Source organism: Muscardinus avellanarius (genome assembly GCF_963383645.1).
Source record: "Muscardinus avellanarius genome assembly, chromosome: 16".
NCBI classification, from domain to species: Eukaryota; Metazoa; Chordata; class Mammalia; order Rodentia; family Gliridae; genus Muscardinus; species Muscardinus avellanarius.
The window spans coordinates 5,885,701-5,909,372 of record NC_137802.1 but is presented as its reverse complement, the minus strand read 5'-3'; the positions used below and the strand labels follow the sequence as shown (position 1 = coordinate 5,909,372).

Below are 23,672 nucleotides of genomic sequence, written 5' to 3'. Positions count from 1 at the left end.
GCTGGGGCACCCCGCAGGCCTCCCTGGCTCCCTCTGTTCCATCTTCAAGCCTCAGGATTCTACAGAGTCCCGGGTCAAAAGACCCACGTCAGCATCAGGACCCGCCAGATTCCAAGACACAGGAGCAGCCTGAATTTTTGTTGTTATTTTTGTTTTGTTTTGTACTGGGATTGAACTCAAGAATATTCTACCTCTGAGCTACACTCCCAACCCTTTTTGTATGTATGTATGTATGTATGTATGTATGTATGTATGTATGTATCTGTCTGTCTGTTTATTTATTTAGTGGTACTGGGGATGGAACCCAGGGGCAGGCATTCTACCTCTAAGCTACAACCCCAGCCCTATTTTTTGTGTGGGGGGGTCTGGGGATGGAGCCCAGAAGCATTTGACCTCCGAGCTACACCCCAGCCCTATTTTTTTATTCTTTATTTTGAAACAGGGTCTCACTAAGTTGCGGAGGGCCTCACTAAGTAGCTGAGAATGGCCATGAACCGCGATCCTCCAGTCTCAGCCTCCCAAATGCTGGGATGACAAGCGCGCGCCACCACGCCCGGCTCCTATTTTTTATTCTTTATTTTGGAACAGGGTCTCACTGAATTGCAAAGGGCCTCACTGAGTAGCTGAAGCTGCCCGCGAACCGCGACCCTCCGGTCTCAGCCTCCCGAGTACTGGGATTAGTGGTGCACCCACCGCACCTGGCTAGCATGAGAGTTTTTTAAAGTTTCATACGCAGCCAGGCAAGGTGATGCACGCTTGTGATCTCAGTACATGGGAGGCTGAGACAAAAGGATCGCAGGTTCAAAGCCAGTCTCCATAACTTAGTGAGGCCCTTCACAACTGAGTGAGACCGTTTCCAAATAAGAAATAAAATAGGGCTGGGGGGTTTTAGCTCAGAGGTAGAATGCCTCTGGGTTCAATTCCCAGTCAGCCCCCCCACACACACACACACACAGAGAGAGAGAGAGAGAGAAAGAGGGTCTCCCTAAACTGCTGAGGCTGGCCTCGAACCTGCAATCCTTCTGTATCCTCTCAAATACTGGGATTAGAGGTGTGTACCCCTGCACCTGGCTAACCTGGATGTTTTTAAAGTTTCATACTCAGCCAAGCATGGTGATGCAATCTTGTAATCTCAGAATTTGGGAGGCTGAGACAGGAGGATCGAAGGTTTGCGGCCAGCCTCAGCTCCTTAGTGAGGCCCTCTGCAATTAGTGAGACCCTATTTCAAAATAAAGACTAAGCCGGGCGTGGTGGCGCACGCTTGTAATCCCAGCGCTGGGGAGGCTGAGACAGGAGGATCGCACGGGTTCGAAGCCAGCCTCAGCTACTTAGTGAGGTTCTCAGCAACTTAGTGAGACCCTGTTTCCAAATAAAGTATAAAATAGGTCTGGGAGTGTAGCCTGGAGGTAGAAAGCTCCTGGGTTCCACCCCTAGTATCACACACACACAAAAAGAAAAAGGGCTGGGGGGATAGCTCAGAGGTAGAATGCCCGTGGGTTCCATCCCCGGTAGTCATGGGCAACACAATAACCTCTGTGGGTTTTTGGCTTCCGTAGCAAAAAGAATTTAATACATGCCATTCAGAGATAAAGGCAGAGGTTTTAATTCAAGTAAAGTAATGATACGTTCAGGGGAAACGCTGGCCATCTCAAAAACCATGAGAGCAGCCCCAGGGGAGTGGAGTAAAAGCTAATTCCGAGCTGCCCAAAATTGGCTCTAAATGGCCCCAAAGTCGCTCAGAAATGGCTCAAAATGGCAAAAGGCTCTTCAGAGCTTTACTTCTTATAGTATAAGAGCCCTCTAATAGAGGAGCTGGCCAGGTCACGTGGCGTGGCGGCCTCTTCTTTGAAGCTTTTTGGTTCACAGAAGGTGAGATTCCTTTTGGGCCAGAAAAGAGAGGGATGGGGGGTCTGGGCTGTCATAGGGAAGGGGGGTGTGGGGGGAGGGCTCTTTTCTGAGGATCTTCCTGGAGGAAACTTTGACAAAAAGTAAAGCTCAGGTCTACTCAGCTTAGGACCTTCTCTGAGCCCACCCATTATGATTGAAAAGTGCGGGCCTGGCTTTTTAAGAAGAACCAAGCTCTGTTAAACTGAAGATTTCAGATTTTTTTTTTTTTTTTTGTGGTACTGGGGGTGGAACGCAGGGTCTTTCTACCTCCGGGCTATACTCCCAGACCTATTTTACATTTTATTTGGAAACAGGGTCTCACTAAGTTGCTGAGAGCCTCACTCAGTAGCTGAGGCTGGCTTCAAACCTGTGCAATCCCCATGTCTCAGCCTCCCAAGCGCGGGGATTACAAGCGTGTGCCATTACGCCCAGCAAGATTTCAGATTTTAAAACCATATTTTAGCCAGGCGTGGTGGTGCACGCTTATAATCCCCCGCGCTTGGGAGGCGGAGACAGGAGGATCGCGCAGGTTCGAAGCCAGCCGCGCTGGCTTAAGAGACCCTGTTTCCAAATAAAAACATAAAATAGGTCTGGGAATGTAGCCCGGAGGTAGACGGGTTTCCAGGAACCCCAGTACCACCAAAACTAAAAATAAAATAAAATAAAACCATATTTTTCCTTTCCTTCCCAATGCATCTCTTTTCTACCTAAAAATTTTATTACTTCTACCTCATCAGTACCGCACCAAAAAATCTGGGGAAAACTGAGGAGACGTGTAAAATTTTACACACACAGTACGGATTTAGTTCTGCACTCTTAGGGAAAGCGCGTCCTTCAATCCTCAGCTCCCGCTCACCTAGTTCTGTCTCAGTTCCCCCCAACCTGCTGGCACAAACGCCAGGGCCTGACCCAAGGCGGGACTCTTCATCATCCCAGACATCCTCCGCATCGACAACCTCTGGCAGTTTGAGAATCTGCGAAAGCTGCAGCTGGACAACAACATCATCGAGAGAATCGAGGGCTTGGAGAACCTCACGCACCTGGTCTGGCTGGGTAAGGCCCCGGGGCTCCCCCAAATGGAAGGTGACGCCCCGCCAACGTTACTGTCCCCGCAGGAGACAGTAATCACTGTGGCCCTTAGCCGTGCCCCCATCGCCAGCCCAGGCAGCGCAGAAGTCCTGTCTGCTGGGAGCAAGAAAGCAGATACCAGTATAGTACTTGAGAGGCTGAGACAGGAGGATCGCAGGTTCCAAGACAGCCTCGAGAACTTACCAAGGCTCTCAGCAACTTGGTGAGAACCTGTTTCCAAATAAAAAAATAAAACAGTGCTGCTACTAGGAATGGAGCCCGGGGCATTCTACCTCTGAGCTACGTACACCTCCAGCCCCCAATTTTTTTTTTTTTTTTTTTTTTTTGGTGGTACTGAGGGTGGAACCCAGAGGCTTTCTACTTCCGGGCTATACTTCCAGACCTATTTTATATTTTATTTGTTAACAGGGTCTCACTAAGTTGCTGAGAGCCTAAGTAGCTGAGGCTGGCTTCGAACCTGTGCGATCCTCCTGTCTCAGCCTCCCAAGCGCAGGGATTACAAGCGTGCGCCACCTCGCCCAGCGAGCCCCCATTTTCTTTCTTTCTTTTTTTTTTTTTTTAATGGTACTGGGGATTGAACCCAAGGCGATTACACAATCCCCAGCCCTATTTTATTTTTCATTTCGAAACAGGGTCTCACTAAATTGCAGGGAGTCTCACTAAGTAGCTGAGGCTGGCCACGAACCTGCGATCCTCCTGACTCAGCCTCCCGAGTACTGGGATGGCAGGCGCACGCCGCAGGTGCAGACAGGCTGCTGGGTTTTGTTTCGGGACAGCCCCGCCCCTAGCCCGGGCGGCGCTCCCGCAAAGTCCTCCTCCCTTCCCAGATCTGTCCTTCAACAACATCGAGGTCATCGAGGGGCTGGACACCCTGGTGAACCTGGAAGACCTGAGCTTGTTCAACAACCGCATCTCCAAGATCGACTCCCTGGACTCGCTGCTGAAGCTGCAGGTGCTGTCGCTAGGCAACAACCAGATCGGCAACATGATGAACGTGAGTGTCCGCGCATGCGTGCCTGGGGCCCGGGAGGGGTCTGCGGCACGCAGGGAGGGCCCGGGATATTGCCCCCCCCATGTACCGGGAAAGGCCGAACGTCCCGATGGTTCCACGTGGGATCTGATACGGTTTAAAATCCACGCTTACCCCAGCGACTTCGCAGCCTCTGGATTTTCTTTCCCTGGGTCTCCTTCATTTAATAAACTTTGCTGAGCTGGAGGAAGTATGAGACGTGGGGCATTCGGCCTGTGCTCCCTGGGATGCTCAGGCCACACCCACTCAGTCAAGACAGGGTAAAGCCAGACCATGGGTGGTAGGAGGGCATGCTGGTGCCAGCATGTGTCCGCGTGACAGTGAATCTCATCACTTGAGGAAAAGGTACGCTGTCCTGAACACACCCTTCAAAGGGCTCCCAACAGGGGGCCGCGACCGAGACCTCCGACAGCAGCCTTAAGGGTCCCATGTCAGAGGGGACTCAGTAGTGACTTTCTCTGGCCTGAGACCTCCGACAGCAGCCTTAAGGGTCCCATGTCAGAGGGGACTCAGTAGTGACTTTCTCTGGCCTGGCCCCAATCTGGGGGGCTGTCTAGTATACTTTAAAGACTTCCTTTCTGGTTAGGCTGATGCCAGGGCCAGCGGCCAGCATCGGAGCCTGCCATGAGGCAAGGCCGGTGCTGGGGCCTCTGAGGCCAGGATCGGAGCCTGCCAAGGGGTTTGGCCGGTGCCAGGACCAGCAGCCGGCATCGGAGCCTTCCATGAGGCAAGGCCGCTACTGAGGCCTCAGAGGCCGGATCAGAGCCTGCAGAGGGGTTAGACTGGTGCTGGGGCCAGCGAGGCCGTCATCGGAGCCTGCCGTGAAGCAAGGCCAGGATCGGAGCCTGTCGAGGGGTTAGGTCGATGCCGGGGCGAAAGGCCAGCATCGGAGCTTGACAGGAGGCAAGGCCACTACTGGGGCCTCCGAGGCTGGGATCAGAGCCTGCCGAGGGGTTAGGCTGGTGCTGGGGCCTCCGAGGCCGGGATTGGAGCCTGCCGTGAGGTTAGGTCGGTGCTGGGGCCTCCGAGGCCAGGATTGGAGCCTGCTGAGTGGTTAGGCTGGTGTCGGGGCCAGCAAGACCAGAATCGGGGCCTCCCATGAGGCAAGGCCACTGCTTGAGCCAGCGAGGTCTGGATCAGTCCACCGGGTAGCCAGGCCACTACTGGGGCCGTCAAGAGTGGGATCGGTACTTGCAACGCGTCATGCACAGAGAAATATCACAGAAAATAAAAACCAGATGCTTCCCCTAATCAGCAATAACTAGGAAGAAAGGGGCAACAGGAAGAGGTTGAGCTATAGAAAGGGCCCTATAGTGAAGCAACTAAGGTGACCAATCAGAGGGTATGGAATAGGGGAGGATGGAGCCTCTTTAAAATGCAGGAGGTACATAAACAAATGTATCAAAGTTAATCATCAAACAAGCATGGGATCTAGGGAGGGGGAGGGAATGGGATGGGGGCTGGATGAGGGCTGATTGGATGATGTGTGCTTGTATATCCTCTCAAGTCTTGTGTTCCAGTGTGATGTATGATTACAATGCACCAATTCAAAAAATAAAAAAATAAAATAAAATAAAGACTCCCTTTCCAAGCCAGGCATAGTGGCGCACGCTTGTCATCCCAGCATTCGTGAGGCTGAGACCGGAGGATCATGGTCCGTGGCCAGCCTCAGCTATTTAGTGAGGCCCTCTGCAACTTAGTGAGACCCTATTTCAAAATAAGGAACAAAAAATAGGGCAGGGGTTGTAGCTCGGAGGCAGAATGCCCCTGGGTTCCATTCCCAGACCTGCAATAAAAGTAAATAAAAATAAAAATTTTAAAAATCCCAGTATTTAGGTAGCGGAGACAGGAGGATCACAGGTTCCAGGCCAGCCTCAGTGACACAGCAAGACTCAGCAAACTAGGGAGATCCTGTTACAAAACAAAAATAAATACATAGTGCTGGGCGTGTAGCACAGAGGTAGAATGCCACTGGGTTCAATCCCCAGTACCAAAATATAAGAAGTAAAATGGAGTTGGGAGTGGTGGTGCATGCTTGTAATCCCAGTACTTGAGAGGCTGAGACAGGAGGATCATAGGTTCGAGGACAGTCTCAGCAAGTTATGACTCTCATCCGCCTAGCAAGACCCTGTTGCTATAAAAAATTCTTAAAATTGGGCTAGGGATGTAACTTGGAGGCAGATGCCCCTGGGTTCCATCCCCAATACCAAAAAAAAAATAAAATAAAAGGGCTGAAGGAGTAGCTTGGAGGTAGAAGACTGCCTTCTTCGATGGTCCTCAGGCTCGTCCCCTCGCACACCTGGGTGGCTCAGACGCAGGTCTGGGGTGAGTCAAGTGCTGATCGTAACCCATATTTAAATCTATTCGGCAAGGCTTGCGTAGCACACAAGAGCTTCTAAACCCGTGAGGCACAAGCTTTCTTTTCTTCTGTGGTACTGGGGCACCCTATTTTTTATTCTTTCTTTCTTTCTTTCTTTCTTTCTTTCTTTCTTTCTTTCTTTCTTTCTTTCTTTCTTTTCTTTGGTGGTACTGGGGTTCCTGGAAGCCCTTCTACCTCTGGGCTACACTCCCAGACCTATTTTTACATTTTATATTTGGAAACAGGGTCTCTTAAGCCAGCGCGGCTGGCTTCGAACCTGTGCGATCCTCCTGTCTCCGCCTCCCAAGCGCGGGGATTACAAGTGTACGCCACCACGCCCGGCTTTATTCTTTATTTTGAAACAGGGTCTCACTGAGATGCAGAGGGCCTCACTAAGTAGCTGAGGACAGCCGGAAACCATGATCCTCCAGTCTCAGCTTCCAAAATGCTGGGATTTCAAGCGTGTGCCACCACCCGGCTTAAAATAAAAATTTTTAAAAGCCCTTACCTTGGCCAGATGTGGTGGCGCATGCTTGTAATCCCCGCGCTTGGGAGGCTGAGACAGGAGGATCGCGCAGGTTCGAAGCCAGCCTCAGCTACTTAGTGAGGCTCTCAGCAACTTAGGAGACCCTGTTTCCAAATAAAATATAAAATAGGTCTGGGAGTGTAGCTCAGAGGTAGAAGGCCCCTGGGTTCCATCCCTAGTACCACCAAAAATAAATAAATAAAATAAAAGCCCTTACCTGATCAAAGGTTTCAGGACAGCCATCAAGCCCGGAAGCGCAGCCACTCCCTGCCTGACCGCACAGAAGGCGAGCTGGCCAGGCTGCCGTCTGAAAGGATGCGAAGGACCAGGGCTGTCAGTTAGGTGTGCAGCTCTGTGGCAAAAAAGAAAGCCTCTTGCCGGGCGTGGTGGCGCACGTTTGTCATCCCCGCGCTTGGGAGGCGGAGACAGGAGGATGGCGCAGGTTGGAAGCCAGCTTTGCTGGCTTAAGAGACCCTGCTTCCAAATAAAAAATATATATAAAAAAAAGGTCTGGGCATGTAGCCCGAAAGTAGAAGGGTTCAGTACCACCAAAAAAAAAAAAAAAAAAGAAAAAGAAAAAGAAAAAAAAAAAAGAAAGAAAAAAGAAAGAGAAAAGAAAAAATAAGGCCCCAAACTGTTTTTTTTTCCCTTCACTCTTCTCCCAGCTCATCTACCTGCGGAAGTTCAAGGCCCTGCGCACGCTCAGCCTCTCGGGGAACCCCATCGCCGAGCAGGAGGACTACAAGATGTTCATCTGCGCCTACCTTCCCGACCTCGTGTACCTGGACTTCCGGCGCATCGACGACCAGGAGGCAGGTGTCTCCCTCTGTGTCCCCCAGCTCTGTGAGGAGAGTCTTCAGGGGACCAGGTGTCACTGACCCGGAGACCCAGGCAGTGTCAGCCACTGATGAAAGCCAGTTCCAGGGGGTCCGGCCTGCGACCTCCAGCCCCATGCTGAGCTCGCCCTGCGGGAGGAGGGTCCTGCTCCTGCTGCTGTCTCTGTCCCCACCCCCACCGAGAGGGGGACCCTTGCACCCTCTTTGCAGTATGATGTGTGTGGGTACCTTCCCCATGGGGGGGAGGGAGGGAGAGAGAGAGAGAGAGAGAGAGAGAGAGAGAGAGAGAGAGAGAGAGAGAGATATTCTGGCCCAATTTGTAAGACCCTTGGTGGCAGGACCCAGAAGTCCCTGCGTGCTGGGCTCCTAGGAGACCAAAGACCTTTGACCTGTGCCCTGCTTCTAGTGAAAAACTGGTGCATACATGCATGCATGCGTGCGTGTGTGTGTGTGTGTGTCACCGGGGACTGAATTCTGAACCCAGTAGCATTCTACCTCCGAACTACTCCCCCAGATGTGTGTGTGTGTGTGTGTGTGTGTGTGTGTGGTACTGGGGATAGAACCCAGGGGCTTTCTACCTCCGGGCTATAGTCCCAGACCGACCTATTTTTATATTTTTATTTGGAAACAGTACATTGAAACAGGGTCTCGCTAAGCTGCAGAGGGCCTCAGGGATTGCTGAGGCTGGCCACAAACCTGCTTTCCCCCCGTCTCAGCCTCCCGAGTGCCGGGATTACAAGCGTGCCCGGCTGAAACTGGTGCATTTGCTAGGAGAAACCTGGGGTGGGGGCACTGAGGTGATTTAGGAGGTACCCAAGCGAGGCCATCCCAAGCAGGGAGGAGGGCCGGACCCCAGGCTCCACCCCTACCCACTGAACAGAGCCTGGTCCTCCGATCCTCCGTCTCATCCTTCTGAACACTGGGATTACGGGCCTGTGCTACCACACCTGGCTCTGAGGTTTTGAATTCTAAGACTCTTCAATCAGGAAGGCGTGGTGGCACACGTCGGTAATCCCAGTGCTTGGGAGGCTGAAACAGGAGCATCACACGTTCGAAGTCCACCTCAGCCACTTGGTGAGGCTCTCGGCAACTTCGTGAAACCCTATTTCCAAATAAAAAACAAAATAGGACTGGGGGTGTAGCCTGGAGGCAGACTGCCCCAGGTTCTAGCCCCCAAACCACAAAAAATCAAATAACAATAAGCCAGGTGTGGAGGCTCAGGCCTGTAACCCCAGTATTAGGGAGGGCGGCCGTGGCCGGAAGGATCAAGCATGGACGAGGCCGCCGTTCACTCGCGCAGAAAGTGCTGGCGGAGATGAAGCGTCAGTACAGCATCGACGAGCTGCGGCACCGTGAGGCAGTGATGCAGGCCCGGGAGGACGAGGAGCAGGCCCGGCGCGACAAGCTGGAGGAGCACAAGGTCCGCTCTTTCTTTCTTTCTTTCTTCCTCTCTTTCTTTCTTTCTTTCTTTCTTCCGGTACTAGGGATGGAACTCAGGGCCATTCTACTTCCAAACTACACCCCCAGCCCTATTTTTTATTCTTTATTTTGAAACCGGGTCTCAGTGAGTTGCAGAGGGCCTCACTAAGTAGCCGAGGCTGTCCTCGAACCGCGATCCTCCTGCCTCAGCCTCCCGAATGCTGGGATTACAAGCATGCGCCACCACGCCCGGCTTAGTTGTTATTTTGAAACAGGGTCTGAGTTGCTGAGCGTCTCACTAAATTGCCGAGACTGGCCTCAACCCTGTGAGCCTCCTGTCTGAGCCTCCCAGATACCCAGAGTGGCTCATTTCTTTAAGACCCTCTGGTGGCTATGTATGCTATGTATGAAATTTCAGTCCCTTAGTGCAGCACGGCCCTGAATTCAGGTATTCTCTGCACCTTCGTGAGCACCTCCCTTCGCTGGAGCCACCGCACACCTGCCTTTTGGGGGACAGACCCGGCCCCAGGGCTCACCACCCAGTGTGCCCCTGAGGGCCCGGCTCGGCTCATCCTGCCCTCTGTGCTGTCTGCCTGCAGTTGGCGTTCATCGAACACCTGAACGGCTCCTTCCTGTTTGACAGCATGTACGCGGAGGACCCGGAGGGGAAGAAGCTGTCCTTCCTACCTGGCGTCGGGGAGCTCCTCGACGCATATCCTTCCCTGGCCTGAGCCGGGTCCACCGGCTCCCTGCCTGTGTTCAGTGGGTGTCTTCTGTCGGGAACCCAGCTTCCCCTTTGAGAACCCTGGGAAGTGAAATGGACTCTGCTCAGAAGCCAAGGGCGTCAGCATGGCCTGGGTCAGCCTGGCTTAGCAGCCTAGGCTTTTGGCTTCGCTTTGCTTGCGGGGCTGGGGATCGAACCCATGGCCTCGTGCGTGCTGGGCAAGTGCGCTAGTGCAGAGCTCTCTCTCCAGCTAGGTTTTCAAGGGTAGGGAAAATTGAAATGTGCGCCAAGAGCCGTGTTGAATTTCTCCATGCAGGATTCTCAACTTCCTCCGGCATCCCACTGGGCGCACGTCAAATCCAAGCCCATCCTTCCCCCACCTCTCGTGGAACTGGGGATTGAACCCAAGGGTGTGCTCCCTCTGAGATACATCCCGGCCTTTTTTATATTTTGAAACAGGGTCTTACTAGGTTGCCGATAATCTTGCTAAGTTGCTGAGGCTGGCCTCGAACCTCAATTCTCCTGTCTTAGCCTCCCAAGTACTGGGATTTCAGGTGCGTGCTACTATGCCCAGCACTAACCTCGTTTATTTATTTATTTGTTTGTTTGTTTGTTTGTTTGCAGTCCTGGGTATGGACCCCAGGGGCATTCTTCTTCCAAGCTATACCCCCAGCCCTATTTTTGATTTTTTAAATTTTGAAACAGGGTCTCACTGAGTTGCAAAGGGCTCCATTAAGTAGCTGAGGCTGTCCATGAACCGCGATCCTCCCGTCTCAGCCTCCCAAATGCTGGGATTACAAGCGTGCGCCACCACGCCCGGCCCCACTAACCCCATTTTACTATATTGTATTGTATTTATTTATTTATTTTTGCTGGTCTGGAAATGGAACCCAGGGGCATTCTACCAGGGTCCGTCCAGGAGTCTCTTCTGGGGCCCTTGGGCTTGTCCCTGAATTCCTCAGGTTGAGAGTGAAGATGCTCGACCCCCGCTCTAGGCTCCAAACCTCGAATCCCAGCTCTCCGGGCCCTGGGTTGCTCCGTCTGCCGGGGTGGTAGGCGGCCGTGGGCTGGAGTCCTGACGCAGGGTCACTCAGCACCAGCCCCTCTGGTTTTGCCCCCAAGAAGGCGTCAGGCTTCCTTAACCGCCATCACCTACAGGGACAAATTTGTCATCATCTGCCTGAACATTTTCGAGTACGGCCTAAAGCAACAGGAGAGGCGGAAGGCGGAGCTTGACATGTTTACCGAGTGTGTCCAGGAGGCCATCCAGGAAAACCAGGAACAGGGCAAGCTCAGGATCGCCAAGTTCGAGGAGAAGCACCTGCAGGCAGGCTCCCCCGCCTCCCGGGCCGCGACTCCTGTGTCCCCGAGACCCCCAAGGTTCACGGTCGCTGTCCCACCTGCCTGGGATCACATCATAGCCTCACTCCAGCGCCAACCATGGCTCCCCGCTGCTGCGTGCTTGAGCAGCGGGGCCCTGCGGGGAGTCGTGTGTTGACTCCCAGCAGCGAGCTTGTCTGGACGGTCCCTTCCCCAGAAGAGCTGGCAGACCTGTTAGAGAGGGGCTCAGAGCTTAGGTTAGTTCTCATCAGAGAAAACGGCGTCCTTGCCAGCTGGTGCTTCTAAGGCTCCTGACATCGGGGCCCCTGCCTCTTTAACAGGCTTCTTAGCAACTTGACGAGAACCTCGGAGGAACCAGCGGCCCAACCAGCTGTTGCAGGAGAAAACCAGGCCCATCAGTAACTACTGGGGAATGGAATCCCTGACCCTACGGGGCACGGAGGGGCCACGTCACCAAGACTTCTCATGCCTTATTTCACTTGACCTTTAAAAAAACCCCAGGGAGGTGTAGGGATTTTACAGTTGGGGAAACTGAGTCTTGGTAGCAAGGAGTCCCATCCAGTGCCACCAGGGCTCGGGTCCCCATCACTGAGATGCCTAAGGTCACCCCATATTGGTTAATGTAGTATGGGTATATACACACATATATATGGGGGTGCTAGAGATTAAACCCAGGGACATTTTACCTCCAAGCCACACCCCCAGCCCCTTTTACATCTTTTATTTTAATGAATTAATTAATTGATTGATTTAGCAGTACTGGGGGTGGAACCCAGGGATATTCTACCTCCAAGCTATACCCCCAGCCCTTTTTACATTTTTATTTTATGTATTTATCTATCTATTTATTTATTTATTTTGCAGTACTGGGGATGGAACCCAGGGACACTCTATCTCCGAGCTACACCCCCTGCCCTATTTTTTATTTTTATTTGGAAACGGTCTCACTGAGTTGCAGAGGGCCTCACTAAGTGGCTGAGGCTGTCAGCGAACTGCGATCCTCCGGTCTCAGCCTCCCGAATGCTGGGATGACGAGCGTGCGCCCCCACGCCCGGCTCCTATTTTGTTGTTGTTATTGTTATTTGAAAACAGTCTCTCTGAGTTGTGGGAGGCCTCACTAAGTAGCTGAGGCTGTCCTATGAGCTGTTTTTCAAGCATTCTTTTCAGTACTAGGACTGAACTCAGGGGCGCTACATCGCCGAGCTACCTCCCCACCCGTGTACGCGTGTGTGTTACTGGGAATCGAACCCAGGGCCATTCTACTCGGATCTACACCCCACCCCTATTTTATTTTATTGTTACTATTATTTTTGCAGTCCTGGGGATGGAACCCAGGGGCATTCTACCTCCGAGCTACGCCCCCAGCCTGATTTTTGATTCTTTACTTTGAAACAGGGTCTCTCTGAGTTGCAGAGGGCCTCACTAAGTGGCTGAGGCTGTCCATGAACCGCGATCCTCCGGTCTCAGCCTCCCGAATGCTGGGATTACAAGCATGCACCACCACGCCCGGCTTCCTATTTTATTTTACTTTATTAAAAAAAATTTTTTTGTGTGTGGTACCAGGAATTGAACCCAGGGGCTTTCTACCTCTGGGCTATACTCCCAGACCTATTTTTTATACTTTATTTGGAAACAGGGTCTCAGTTGCTGAGAGCCTCACTAAGTACCTGAGGCTGGCTTTGAACCTGTGTGATCCTCCTGTCTCAGTCTCCCAAGTGCTGGGATTACAAGCGTGCGCCACCACGCCCGGCTTCCTATTTTATTTTGAAACAGGGTCTCAATAAGTTGCCGAGGGCCTCACTAAATAGCCGAGGCTGGCCACGAACCTGCGATCCTCCCGTCTCAGCCTCCCAAGCGCTGAGCTAGACTCACACAACCAGACAGCCCTTCCGCCACTCACGGCCCGCGCTTGCCTGTGGATTCACTCCTAAAGCACGGCCTTTCGTTTCCAGAGTCTGAGTAGCATCCGAGAAGAGTCCGACATGGTCAACATCGAGAAGAAGATCGTGGAGTGCGGCGAAGAGATCGGCGAGATCTTCAACGTGCTCATGACCCTGGAGATGCAGCTGGTGGAACAGCTGGAGGTGAGGCCGGGCCTGGGCGGGACGCGAGGCCCCGGCACTCAGCAGCAAAGCCGCGGGGAAGGCCCAGCTGCCCTGTGTGTTACGCTGAAACCTCCTTGTTCAGCAGTCCGGAGCCCCCCACCTCCACCCCAGCACTGGGAAGGAATCAAGGCCTCGGAGCTGCACTCCCAGCCCCTTACAGTATATTCAGGTGTTGGAAGGAGTGCTGGGGCTTAACCCCACAGGCACCCTACTTCTTCTTTTTTTTTTTTTTTTGGTGGCGCTGGGGTTCCTGGAAGCCCTTCTACCTCCGGGCTACACTCCCAGACCTATTTTTACATTTTTATTTGGAAACAGGGTCTCCTAAGCCAGCGCGCGCGGCTGGCTTCGAACCTGCGCGATCCTCCTGCCTCTGCCTCCCAAGCGCGGGGATGACAAGCGTGCGCCACCACGCCCGGCTTAATTTATTTATTTATTTTTTTTTTGCAGTCTTGGGGATGGAACCCAGGGGCATTCTACCTCCAAGCTGCACCCCCAGCCCTATTTTTTACTCTTTATTTGGAAACCGGGTCTCACTGAGTTGCAGAGGGCCTCACTAAAGTAGCTGAGGCTGTCCGCGAACCGCGATCCTCCAGGTCTCAGCCTCCCGAATGCTGGGATGACAAGCGCGCGCCGCCACGCCCGGCTTTTTTTTGTTTCTTTTTTTTAAATTTTGAAACAGGATCTTGCTAAGTTGCTAAGGGTCTCCTGAGCTGCTGAAGGTCTTGCAAAGCTTCTGAGTCTGGCCTTGAACCCGCAGTCCTCTGGTACTCAGCTTCCCAAGTACTGGGATTATAGTTGCAGACCACTGCACCACCTCATTTAAAGAATTTAGATGAGAAATGGTCCTCGTGGGGAATGAGAGATGGCTTCATTCCTCTCAAATGTTCCCCCTCGTCCTAGAAAAGCCCCAAGCCTCAGCAGAGAGAGGTTTTGTTTTGTTTTGTTTCTTGGTACTGAGGATTGAGCCCAGAGGCATTCTACTTCTGAACCACAGTCCAACCCTTTTATTATTATTATTATTATTATTATTATTATTATTACTACTACTACTACTAACAAACACCACTACTACTACTACTACTACTACTACTACTACTACTACTACTATTAATACTGCCAGTGTGGATTGAAGACGGTAGTATTCTATCTCTGATCTATCTCCCTAGACCTATTTTTTATTTTATTTTATTTTATATATTTATTTATTTTTTGGTGGTACTGGGGTTCCTGGAAGCCCTTCTACCACCTCTGGGCTACACTCCCAAAACAGGGTCTCTTAAGCCAGCGCGGCTGGCTTTGAACCTGTATGATCCTCCTGTCTCCGCCTCCCAAGCACAGGGATTACAAGCATGCGCCAACACGCCCAGCTCTCCCTAGGCCTATTTTATTTTAAAAAGATCTCACTAAACTGGGTATGGTGGCACACACCTTTATTCCCAGCATTTGGGAGGCTGAGACAAGAGGCTCACAGTTTGAGGACAGCCTCAGCTACTTAGTGAGGCCCTTTGCAACTCAGTGAGACTCTGTTTCAAAACAAAGAATAAAAAAAAAAAAATAGGGCTGGGGGTGTAGCTCAAAGGTAGAATACCCCTAGGTTCCATCCCCAGTACCAAAACAAACAAACAAACAAAATCTAAGTTGCTGAGGGCCTTGCCAAGTTGCTGAGCCTGGCCTTGAACCTGCGACCCAAGCACGGGGATTACAAGTGTGCACCGCCCCACCCAGCTACTTTTGGTTCTTGAAACGAGGTCTTGCCGAGTTGCCAAGTTTCTGAGCCTGGCTTCGAACCTGCAATTCTCCTGTCTCAGGCTCCCAAGCACCGGGATTAAAGGCGCTCATCCCTGCGCCCAGCTCAGAGAGAGGTTTTTTTTTATTAGACCCAGGGAGCAGTCCAGGTGCTGGCCAGACAAAGTAGCCCCCTCCAGGGCTGGAACAAAGGCTCTTCCGCATGCAGCCAGGGCGGCCATCTCCCAGGAGCCCGCATCCAGCGTCTCAGCATCTCAGCGCGGAGGAGGAAAAAGCGCCGCTGTCTAAAATTCATTAGTGGCCGGGGTGACTCGCTGGCGTGCCCGCCGGCAGCGGAGGCGACAGTCGGAAGTGCTGTGATGAATTGAACCTCATCAGATGCTGGGCCGAGATAGCACCTAATCAATTCCTCACACGTCAAGTGACACCTCAGACAGCAGATAGATGGCACTGTCACAACTCGCTCCCGCTGGGGAATGCGCCAGCTCCTCAGGAGCGGCAGCGCCCGCGGGGAGGCCACCTCCCACCCCAGCCTCTCCACGCTTCCCAGAACCACGCGCTGCCCTGTTGTCTCAGCAGCGGCCAGAGGTGGTGGTGGGGGCAGTCATGCTTGCCAGTGCCCTGTTTTGTTTTGTTTTGTTTTTTTGCAGTACTGGGGATGGAACCCAGGGGCATTCTACCTCCGAGCTACACCCCCAGCCCTATTTTTTATTATTTTGAAACAGGGTCTCACTGAGTTGCAAAGGGCCTCACTAAGTAGCTGAAGCTAGTGCTCAGAGAAAGAATGCCCCTGGGTTCAATCTCCAGCAAGAAAGAATGCCCCTGGGTTCAATCTCCAGCACAACGGATGAATTAATGAATTAATGAATTAATGAATACATACTAACTGTGTTCTGTATCCTTCCCAGGAGACGATAACCATGTTTGAAAGGAATATCATTGACTTGGTGGGAGTCTTCATAGAAAATGTGCAAAGCCTATATCCTTTCTGTGATAACCCCGGGGCTCCTCGGGGAGGTAGGGGAGGGGGGCGCCTGCACGTTTAACACAAGACAAGGAAAAGTAAAACTTCTTTAGATATGAAGAAGATCCAGGTAAGTGGGGTCCTCTCCCAGGTGGCCATGTGCATGTGGGGCCACTGCCCTGTTCCCCCCTTGGCCACCACTGCCCCGAACTCAAGGCAGAGTTCAGTAGGACGTCAATGTTCTAAGCTGGGCACGGTGGCCCTTGCCTGGAAATCTCAGTACTTGGGAGGCCAAGATAGGAGGATCACAGATTTGAGGCCAGCCTCAGCAACTTAGAACCTCAGTTTCAAAATAAAAATAAATAAATAAAAAAGAGCTAGGCATAGTGGCGCAAACTTATAATCCCAGCATTTGGGAGGCAGAGACCAGAGGATCGCGGTTCCCAGACAGCCCCAGCTACTTAGTGAGGCCCTCTGCAACTCAGTGAGACCCTGTTTCAAAATAAAGAATAAAAAATAGGGCAGGGGGTGTAGCTCGGAGGTCAAATGCCCCTGGGTTCCATCCTCAGACCCGCAGGGAAAAAAATAAATAAAAAATAAAAAGATTTAAAAATAGGGCAGGGGGTGTAGCTTGGAGGTACAATCCTCCTGGGTTCCAACTCCAGTACTGCAAAAAAGAAATAAAAAGAAATAAAGAAATAAATGGGGTTGGAGGTGTAGCTCGGAGATTGAATGCCCCTGAGTCAATTTCTGGGACCACACACAGAGAGAAGTTAGCACTCTATATTATATTCCCCTTTTTACCAGAAATACCTACTCCTCGTTTGGTTTACAGAAAGATCTATACCTCCACCAAGAGGAGATTTTAATTCACCATCAGATCCTATTTTTCTTTCTTGTCTTTTCTTTGTACCAGGGACCGAACTCAGGGGCATTATATCTCTGAGCTACACCCCCGGCCCTTTTAATTTTTCATTTTGAAGCAGGGCTTTGCTAAGTTCTTGGGTGCTGGCCTCAAACCTGTGATTCTCCTGTCTCAGCCTCCCAAGCCCCTGCGCCTTGCTTGGCCTGACAAATTATAATGAGCTCCTCGGGTTAAAAGTGAGAGTGAGGAGCCCCTGAACCCAGGGCCCTGCCACGCGGGTGTATGAAGCAACCCCTGGTCCTGCTCTCCTGGGGCCAGAGTCCAGCAGGTGCCAGCCCAGAGGCCAGGGCCCCGGCCAGGAGCCTCCCTGAGGGCAGCTGAGTGAGGGCCTGTGAGTGGCCACAGGGACCAGGGAAAAGGGTGAGGACACGTTCCAGGCAGAGGTGGCAGCCTGTGCAAAGGCCCTGAAGCTGGGCCAGAGAAGCCCGGTCCCAGAGGGGGACTTTCTTTCGGCCAGATCAGAAAGCTGGAAGCTCAGCCTCAGAAAGCTGGAAGCTCAGCCGGGCGTGGTGGCGCACGCTTGTCATCCCCGGGCTTGGGAGGCGGAGACAGGAGGATCGCACAGGTTTGAAGCCAGCCGCGCACGCTGGCTTAGGAGACCCTGTTTCCAAATAAAAATATAAAATAGGTCTGGGAGTGTAGCCCGGAGCTAGAAGGGCTCCCAGGAGCCCCAGTAGGACTGACCCAAAGGACAGATGGGTCCCAGCCACCTACATCCTTAGCTCCCAATGGCTGTTGTGGGGAGAAGAGAGGACACAGGAGACCGCAGGCCCCATAGGCAGCGTCCAGGTGGAGGCCCGGCGCCGAGGGTCAGTGATGGCCAGGTGGAGGGCAGGCTGAGGCGGGCGCATCGGGCCAGGGGTTTTGTGTGTGACAGCGGCGGTGGTGACGACGTCCTCTCCTGGCATCTGAGTTTGCCTTGGGGCGCCCAGGGTCTGTCCTCCTCAGGCTGGGATGGCAGAGGTCCCGCCACAGGCCAGGGCACACCCGGCCCCCTCCGCCCCTGGTTCTGCTTAACTCGCGGCCGCACCATGGCTCAGTGCCGGGACCTTGAGAACCACCACCACGAGAAGCTCCTGGAGACCTCCATCAACACCCTGGAGAAGATCGTCAAGGGCGAGCTGGACGAGGACCTGCCCGACGACGTGCGCGGGGTGAGTGAGCCTGGGGCGGCCTGGCCGGCCAGAGCGCGGTGGGCGGGGCTGGCGCCGTGGGCGGGGCGAGGTGAGCTTGGTGGGTGGGGCTGGGCACAGTGGGAGGGGCAGTATAGTGTGGGCGGGGCTGGCCGCGGAGGGCGGGGCGAGGTGAGCTTGATGGGCGGGGCTGGTGCAGTGGGGGGCAGCATGGTGTGGGCGGGGCGAGGTGAGCTTGATGGGCGGGGCTGGTGCAGTGGGGGGGCAGCATGGTGTGGGCGGGGCGAGGTGAGCTTGGTGGGCGGGGCTGGGCACAGTGGGAGGGCAGCGTGGTGTGGGCGGGGCTCGATGGGTAGAGTGGGTGTGGCTTGAGAATGCTGGGCGGGGCCAGGGGCCTGGACTTGCTGCTGCAAGCTGGGCACAGGCCTAGGAGAAGGACAGTGCCATCCAACCCTACTGAGTGATTCATGCAAGCTTGCCAACCTCCCAGAGTCTCAGCTGCAAATGACAGTTGTTGGTGGGTGAAATAGGCTATTCTGGCCCGGCTCAATTAAAGAGGCTCTCAGCGGCCCAACCTGATGGCGCGCTCTTGTAATCCCAGTACTCGGAAGGCTGAGACGGGATCTCAGGTTTTCTGCCAGCCTGCGCTACTAGTTAGTGAGGCCCTCCGCAACTCAGTGAGACCCTGTTTCAAAATAAAGATTAAAAATCAGGTCCGGGGCTGTAATTCAGAGGTAGAATGCCCTGTCTTTTTTTTTTTTTTTTTCTTTTTTTTTTTTTTGTACTGGGTTTCATCCCCAGTACCGGAAAAAAAAAAAAAAAAAATTGAGACAGGGTCTCACTAAATTCTAAGCTGGCCTCAAACTTGCGATCCTCCTGCCTCTGCCTCCCAAGTGCTGGGATCTTCTGTGGGCACGCAGACAGAGGGATCTCTTGAAAACCCAGACCACACACCGCCCCTCAGGGCTCGCCAGGATGCTTGGAGCTAGCCCTTCCACCCTGGGGACGGGGCCTGCTGCCATGACGTCCCCAGCTCCCAGCGTCTGAGCGCCTCCCTTCTCCCAGTGCCCGTCAACCATAGTCCACCTGGCAGGCGTGCCCTCCCCTCGGGGCTCCGCGGGCCTGGCTGATCCCTGTCATTCAGAGCCCCGCTCAAATGTCAGCTCTCTGGAGAGCCTGCCCTCATCACCGCCCTGAGAAGTCACTGTCTGTCACCCCTTGTCGGGTCAGAGCCATCATGGTAGCGAGTTTTCTGGCCGGTGTTGGCTGGCTTTGGTGACTGTTCACACCCCACACAGCCCCCGGTGAGGGAGGGCATGGCCTTTGACCCCACCCCGTGCCTCCAGGCCAGCAGACACTGTCCACTGGAGACGCCAGGAGCTCGGGCGTTCGGGTGGGGGCGGGTGTGCGTGCCCCGCCTCGGGTGCTGGACCAGGCCCTGCAGGACCAGCAGGCCTGACGGCAGAGGCCTCAGGCACGACACAGCGGGCCCCCGCCAGCCTCCCTCCCTATGCCGCCAATCGTGGCGTGCGTGCGTGCGTGCGTGCGTGTGTGTGTGTGTGTGTTGTCAGGGGCACTTTACCCCTGAGCTACCCTCCCATTTTTTTTTTTTTTTTGCGGGTCTGGGCATGGAAGCCAGGGGCATTCTACCTCTGATATGCACCCCCTGCCCTATTTTTCATTCCTTATTTTAAAACAGGGTCTAAGTTGCAGAGGGCCTCACTAAGTAGTTGAAGCCGGCTGCAAACCCAGACCCTCCTATCTCGGTGTCCCAAATCCCGGGATTACAAGTGTGCACTATTTTTGCTGATACTGGAGATTGAGCCCAGGGGCATTGTACCTTTAACTTAATACTCCCAACACTTTTTACTTTTTGTCCCCCAGAACTTTGTATGTATGTATGTATGTATGTATGTATGTATGTATGTATTTTGTTGTGAAACAGGGTCTCGCTAAGTTGCTGAGGCTGGCCTTAACCCTTTGATCCTCCTGTCTCAGCCTCCAAAAGCACTGTGCTCACAGGCGTGCGCCACCATGCCCAACGGATGCGCAGTCTGACTCAAAGCCTCTGAGCCTAAGCAGGAGGCGAGGCGTTACCTAAGGTCAATGAGCATCATGATAAGACGATGGGAGGAAGTTATCTCTGACCCTTCTCACTGGATTGCCTGATTGCGATCAGCTCAGGGCGTACTTGGGGGCCGATGTGCTCACATCTGTCTGTTCGGGTCCTTCCCATCTTGGGCAGGAAAGGCCGAATTGAGGAGAGGCAGGGGCTGGCAGTGAGGGGTCTCTGCCTGGTGCCGGAAGCCATAGCTGCCTGTTCAGGAGCTGGCAGGGATGTCAGGTGAGCTGCCTGGGTGCTCTGAACGCCTGATGCAGGTGTCTAGCCTCCAAGGCAGGTGGGTGCTCGGAACGAGTCCAAGGGGCTGGGTGCAATAGCACACGCCTGCAACCTCAGCTCTTGGGAGGCTGAGAATGGAGGATCACAGATTTTTGAGGCCAGACTCACAATTTATGTCAAAAATAAAAAGGAACCAGGCATGGTGGCTTGGAATCCCAGCATTCGGGAGGCTGAGACTGGAGGATTGTGGTTCGAGGACAGCCTCAGCTACTTAGTGAGGCCCACCGCAACTTAGTGAGACCCTGTTTCAAAATAAAGAATAAAAAATAGGGCAGGGGATGTAGCTCGGATGTAGAGTGCCCCTGGGTTCCATCCCCAGATCCACAAAATAAATAATAAATAAATAACAAAAAATAGGGCTGGGGGTGTAGCTTGGAGGTAGAATGCCCTTGGGTTCCATATCCCCAGTACTGCAAAGAAAAAAACAAAACAAAACAGGGATTCACTAAGTTGCAGAGGGCATTACTAAATTGCCGAGGCTGGCCTCAAACCTACAATCTTCTTGTCTCAGCCTCCCAAGTACTGGGATTGCGGGTGTGTGCTACCACACTGGGTTCACACACACACACACACACACACACACACACACACACACACACAAATAATAATAAAGGGCTGGGGGTACAGCTTGGAGGTAGAGTGTCCCTGGGTATAATTCCTAATTCCAGGGGGAAAAAAGTCAAAATGGGTTTTGGAGCACTTGGGATTTCAGATTTTGTGATTAGAGATTCTCAAAGAGTCTGTGCAAACATCCCCAGACCCAAAGGCCTGCAGCATCTGAAACACTCGGGCCCATGCATTTTGATACGGGATGCCCCACCACACGCATTTCATCTTCAGTTTTCCTTACAGCTTAGAAAACTGAGGTCCTGCTGGGAGAGGGGGCGCACGCCTGTAATCCTAGTGGCCGGGAGGCGCGACGGGAGGCCGCAGGTTCGAATCCAGCCTCAGAAAGTCAGTGAGGCTCGCGTCAACTTAGTGAGACTCCGTTTGCAACTAAAAAATAAAATAGGTCTGGGGGGGTGTTGTAGCTCAGAGGTAGAATGCCCCTGGTTCCATCCCCAGCGCCACACAAAAAGAGAAAGAGAAAGGAAAAAAAGAATGAAAGAAAGAAAGGTCCTTTGCTAATTTTTTGGGGGGGAGTTCTAGGGATGGAACCCAGGGGCATTCTACCTCCAAGCTATGCCCCAGCCGTATTTTTTAATTAATTAATTTATTTATTTTTTTGGTGGTACTGGAGGTGGAACCTCTGTGCTATATGCCCAGACCTATTTCATTTGGAAACAGGGTCTCACTAAGTAGCTGAGGCTGGCTTCGAACCTGTGTGATCCTCCTGTCTCAGCTTCCCAAGTGCGGGGATTACAAGCGTGCACCACCACGCCCGGCTTATTTATTTATTTTTATTTTTATTTTTTTGCGGGTCTGGGATGTGCCGGAACCGGCAAAAGTACGGGTTCCAAAGAGAGGAGTGAGGATGAAAGAATTCAATTCTAAGAATATAATTCAAAGAATTTTAATTCTATCATGGAAGGATTGCCAGTCCTTTCCCAGGTTGATATCTCTACTGGCCATCCCGGGTTTATCTCTCTTGTCCTATTTATACAGCTCCAGGTCAATCAATTCCTCATGCCGTCACCACCTGGGCGCGTAACGGTCAGGTCAATCAGTCAGGTGCCATCACCACAGGAGCTTCTTTCAGACCTTTTACTTTGACTCTGGGCAAAAGATAGAAGTATTCTTTTAGGGGAAAGCCTTAATGGCTCCCCACAGGGATGGAACCCAGGGGCAAAAACCCTGCCCTATTTTTTACTCTTTATTTTGAAACAGGGTCTTACTGAGTTGCAAAGGGCCTCACTCGGTAGTAGCTGAGGCTGGCCATGACCGGTGACCCTTCCGTCTCAGCCTCCCAAGTGCTGGGATGACAAGCATGCGCCACCACGCCCGGCTCCCACGCGGGGTTCTGCAGGGCCCACTGTCCTGGACGCAGTCTCAGGACCTCGGCCATCGAGACCTGAGAAGCCCTGAGTGAGGCATTGTGGGAACAGACATCCTGAAAGGGGTTACCAGGAGAGGGTGTCAGCTGCGGCGGTGCCAGGCCCCTGTCTGTTCACCTCCCCGACCGTGTGCTTGGAGCGTGACGACCCGCACCTGCTCACCTGGGCCTTCCCACCCGCCAGCTTTTTGTGGACAAAGACACGATCGTCAACGCGGTCGGGGCATCCCATGACATCCACCTCCTGAAGATTGACAACCGAGAAGACGAGCTGGTGACCAGGATCAACTCGTGGTGCACACACTTAGTAGACAAGGTGAGCGAGGGACGCGCCCCCCAGCGGGCTCCCCCCCACGGAGCCCCGTCCTGAAGGCCCGGGGCTGCCCCATCGAAGGCTGGGAAAGCCACACACCCCATCATTGTTCCTCCAGCTCCTTGGGGAGGCGCGCCCCGAGGCGATTTGAAAGACCCACCTTCCCTTCCCTCAGCCGGCTTCAGTGTAAGCCGGCGGTGGCCAGCCCTCTGAGCGAAGGCCCCGGGTGGGCTCTGTGGTCCCCAGATCCACAGGGACGAGAGCTCGAGGAACCGCAAGCGCGTCAAGGAGATCAACCAGTACATCGACCACATGCAGAGCGAGCTGGACAACCTGGAGTTCGGCGAGATCATAGACTAGGCCCCCGCGACACCCACCATCGCCCCTGCCCGAGGGGCTCGTGCCCCCCAAAACCATTCTTCCCTGACCCCTGGAAAAAGTTCCGACTATAGAGGAAAATAAAGGATTTATATCACTTTCCCCATAGTCTGTGTGTGTTGTACTAGGGAGTGAACCCAAGGGCAGCCTACCTCCAAGCTCTACCCCCAGGCCTGTATTTTATTTATGTACTTATTTTATTGTGGTACTGGGGATGGAATCCAGAGGCATTCTACCTCTGAGCTATACCCCCAGCCCTATTTTTTATTCTTTATTTGGAAACAGGGTCTTACTGAGTTGCAGAGGGCCTCACTAAGTAGCCGAGGCTGTCCTCGAACCCTGATCCTCCGGTCTCAGCCTCCCGAATGCTGGGATTACAAGCGTGTGCCACCATGCTCGGCTCTTATTTTGTATTTTGAAGCAGGATCTCACTAAGTTGCTGAGGTCGGTCACAAACCTGCAGCCCTCCTATCTCAACCCCCAAATACTGGGATGGATTATAG

The 23,672-nt window shown here is 53.1% G+C and overlaps 1 protein-coding gene across 1 annotated transcript in view; it reads left to right on the top strand.

Moving 5' to 3' along the window:
- DRC3 (dynein regulatory complex subunit 3) overlaps nucleotides 1-23,151 on the top strand; it is a gene marked incomplete at both ends in the record, with an annotated part of 23,347 nt that extends 196 nt beyond the window's left edge. The window contains 12 exon segments of the mRNA XM_080713347.1: nucleotides 2,824-2,940; nucleotides 3,804-3,970; nucleotides 7,557-7,707; nucleotides 9,032-9,147; nucleotides 9,746-9,864; nucleotides 11,029-11,197; nucleotides 13,164-13,295; nucleotides 15,971-16,042; nucleotides 16,044-16,052; nucleotides 17,992-18,105; nucleotides 22,663-22,794; nucleotides 23,038-23,151. Coding sequence (XP_080569473.1) covers nucleotides 2,824-2,940; nucleotides 3,804-3,970; nucleotides 7,557-7,707; nucleotides 9,032-9,147; nucleotides 9,746-9,864; nucleotides 11,029-11,197; nucleotides 13,164-13,295; nucleotides 15,971-16,042; nucleotides 16,044-16,052; nucleotides 17,992-18,105; nucleotides 22,663-22,794; nucleotides 23,038-23,151 — 1,412 coding nt within the window.
- Nucleotides 23,152-23,672: the final 521 nt, after the last annotated feature.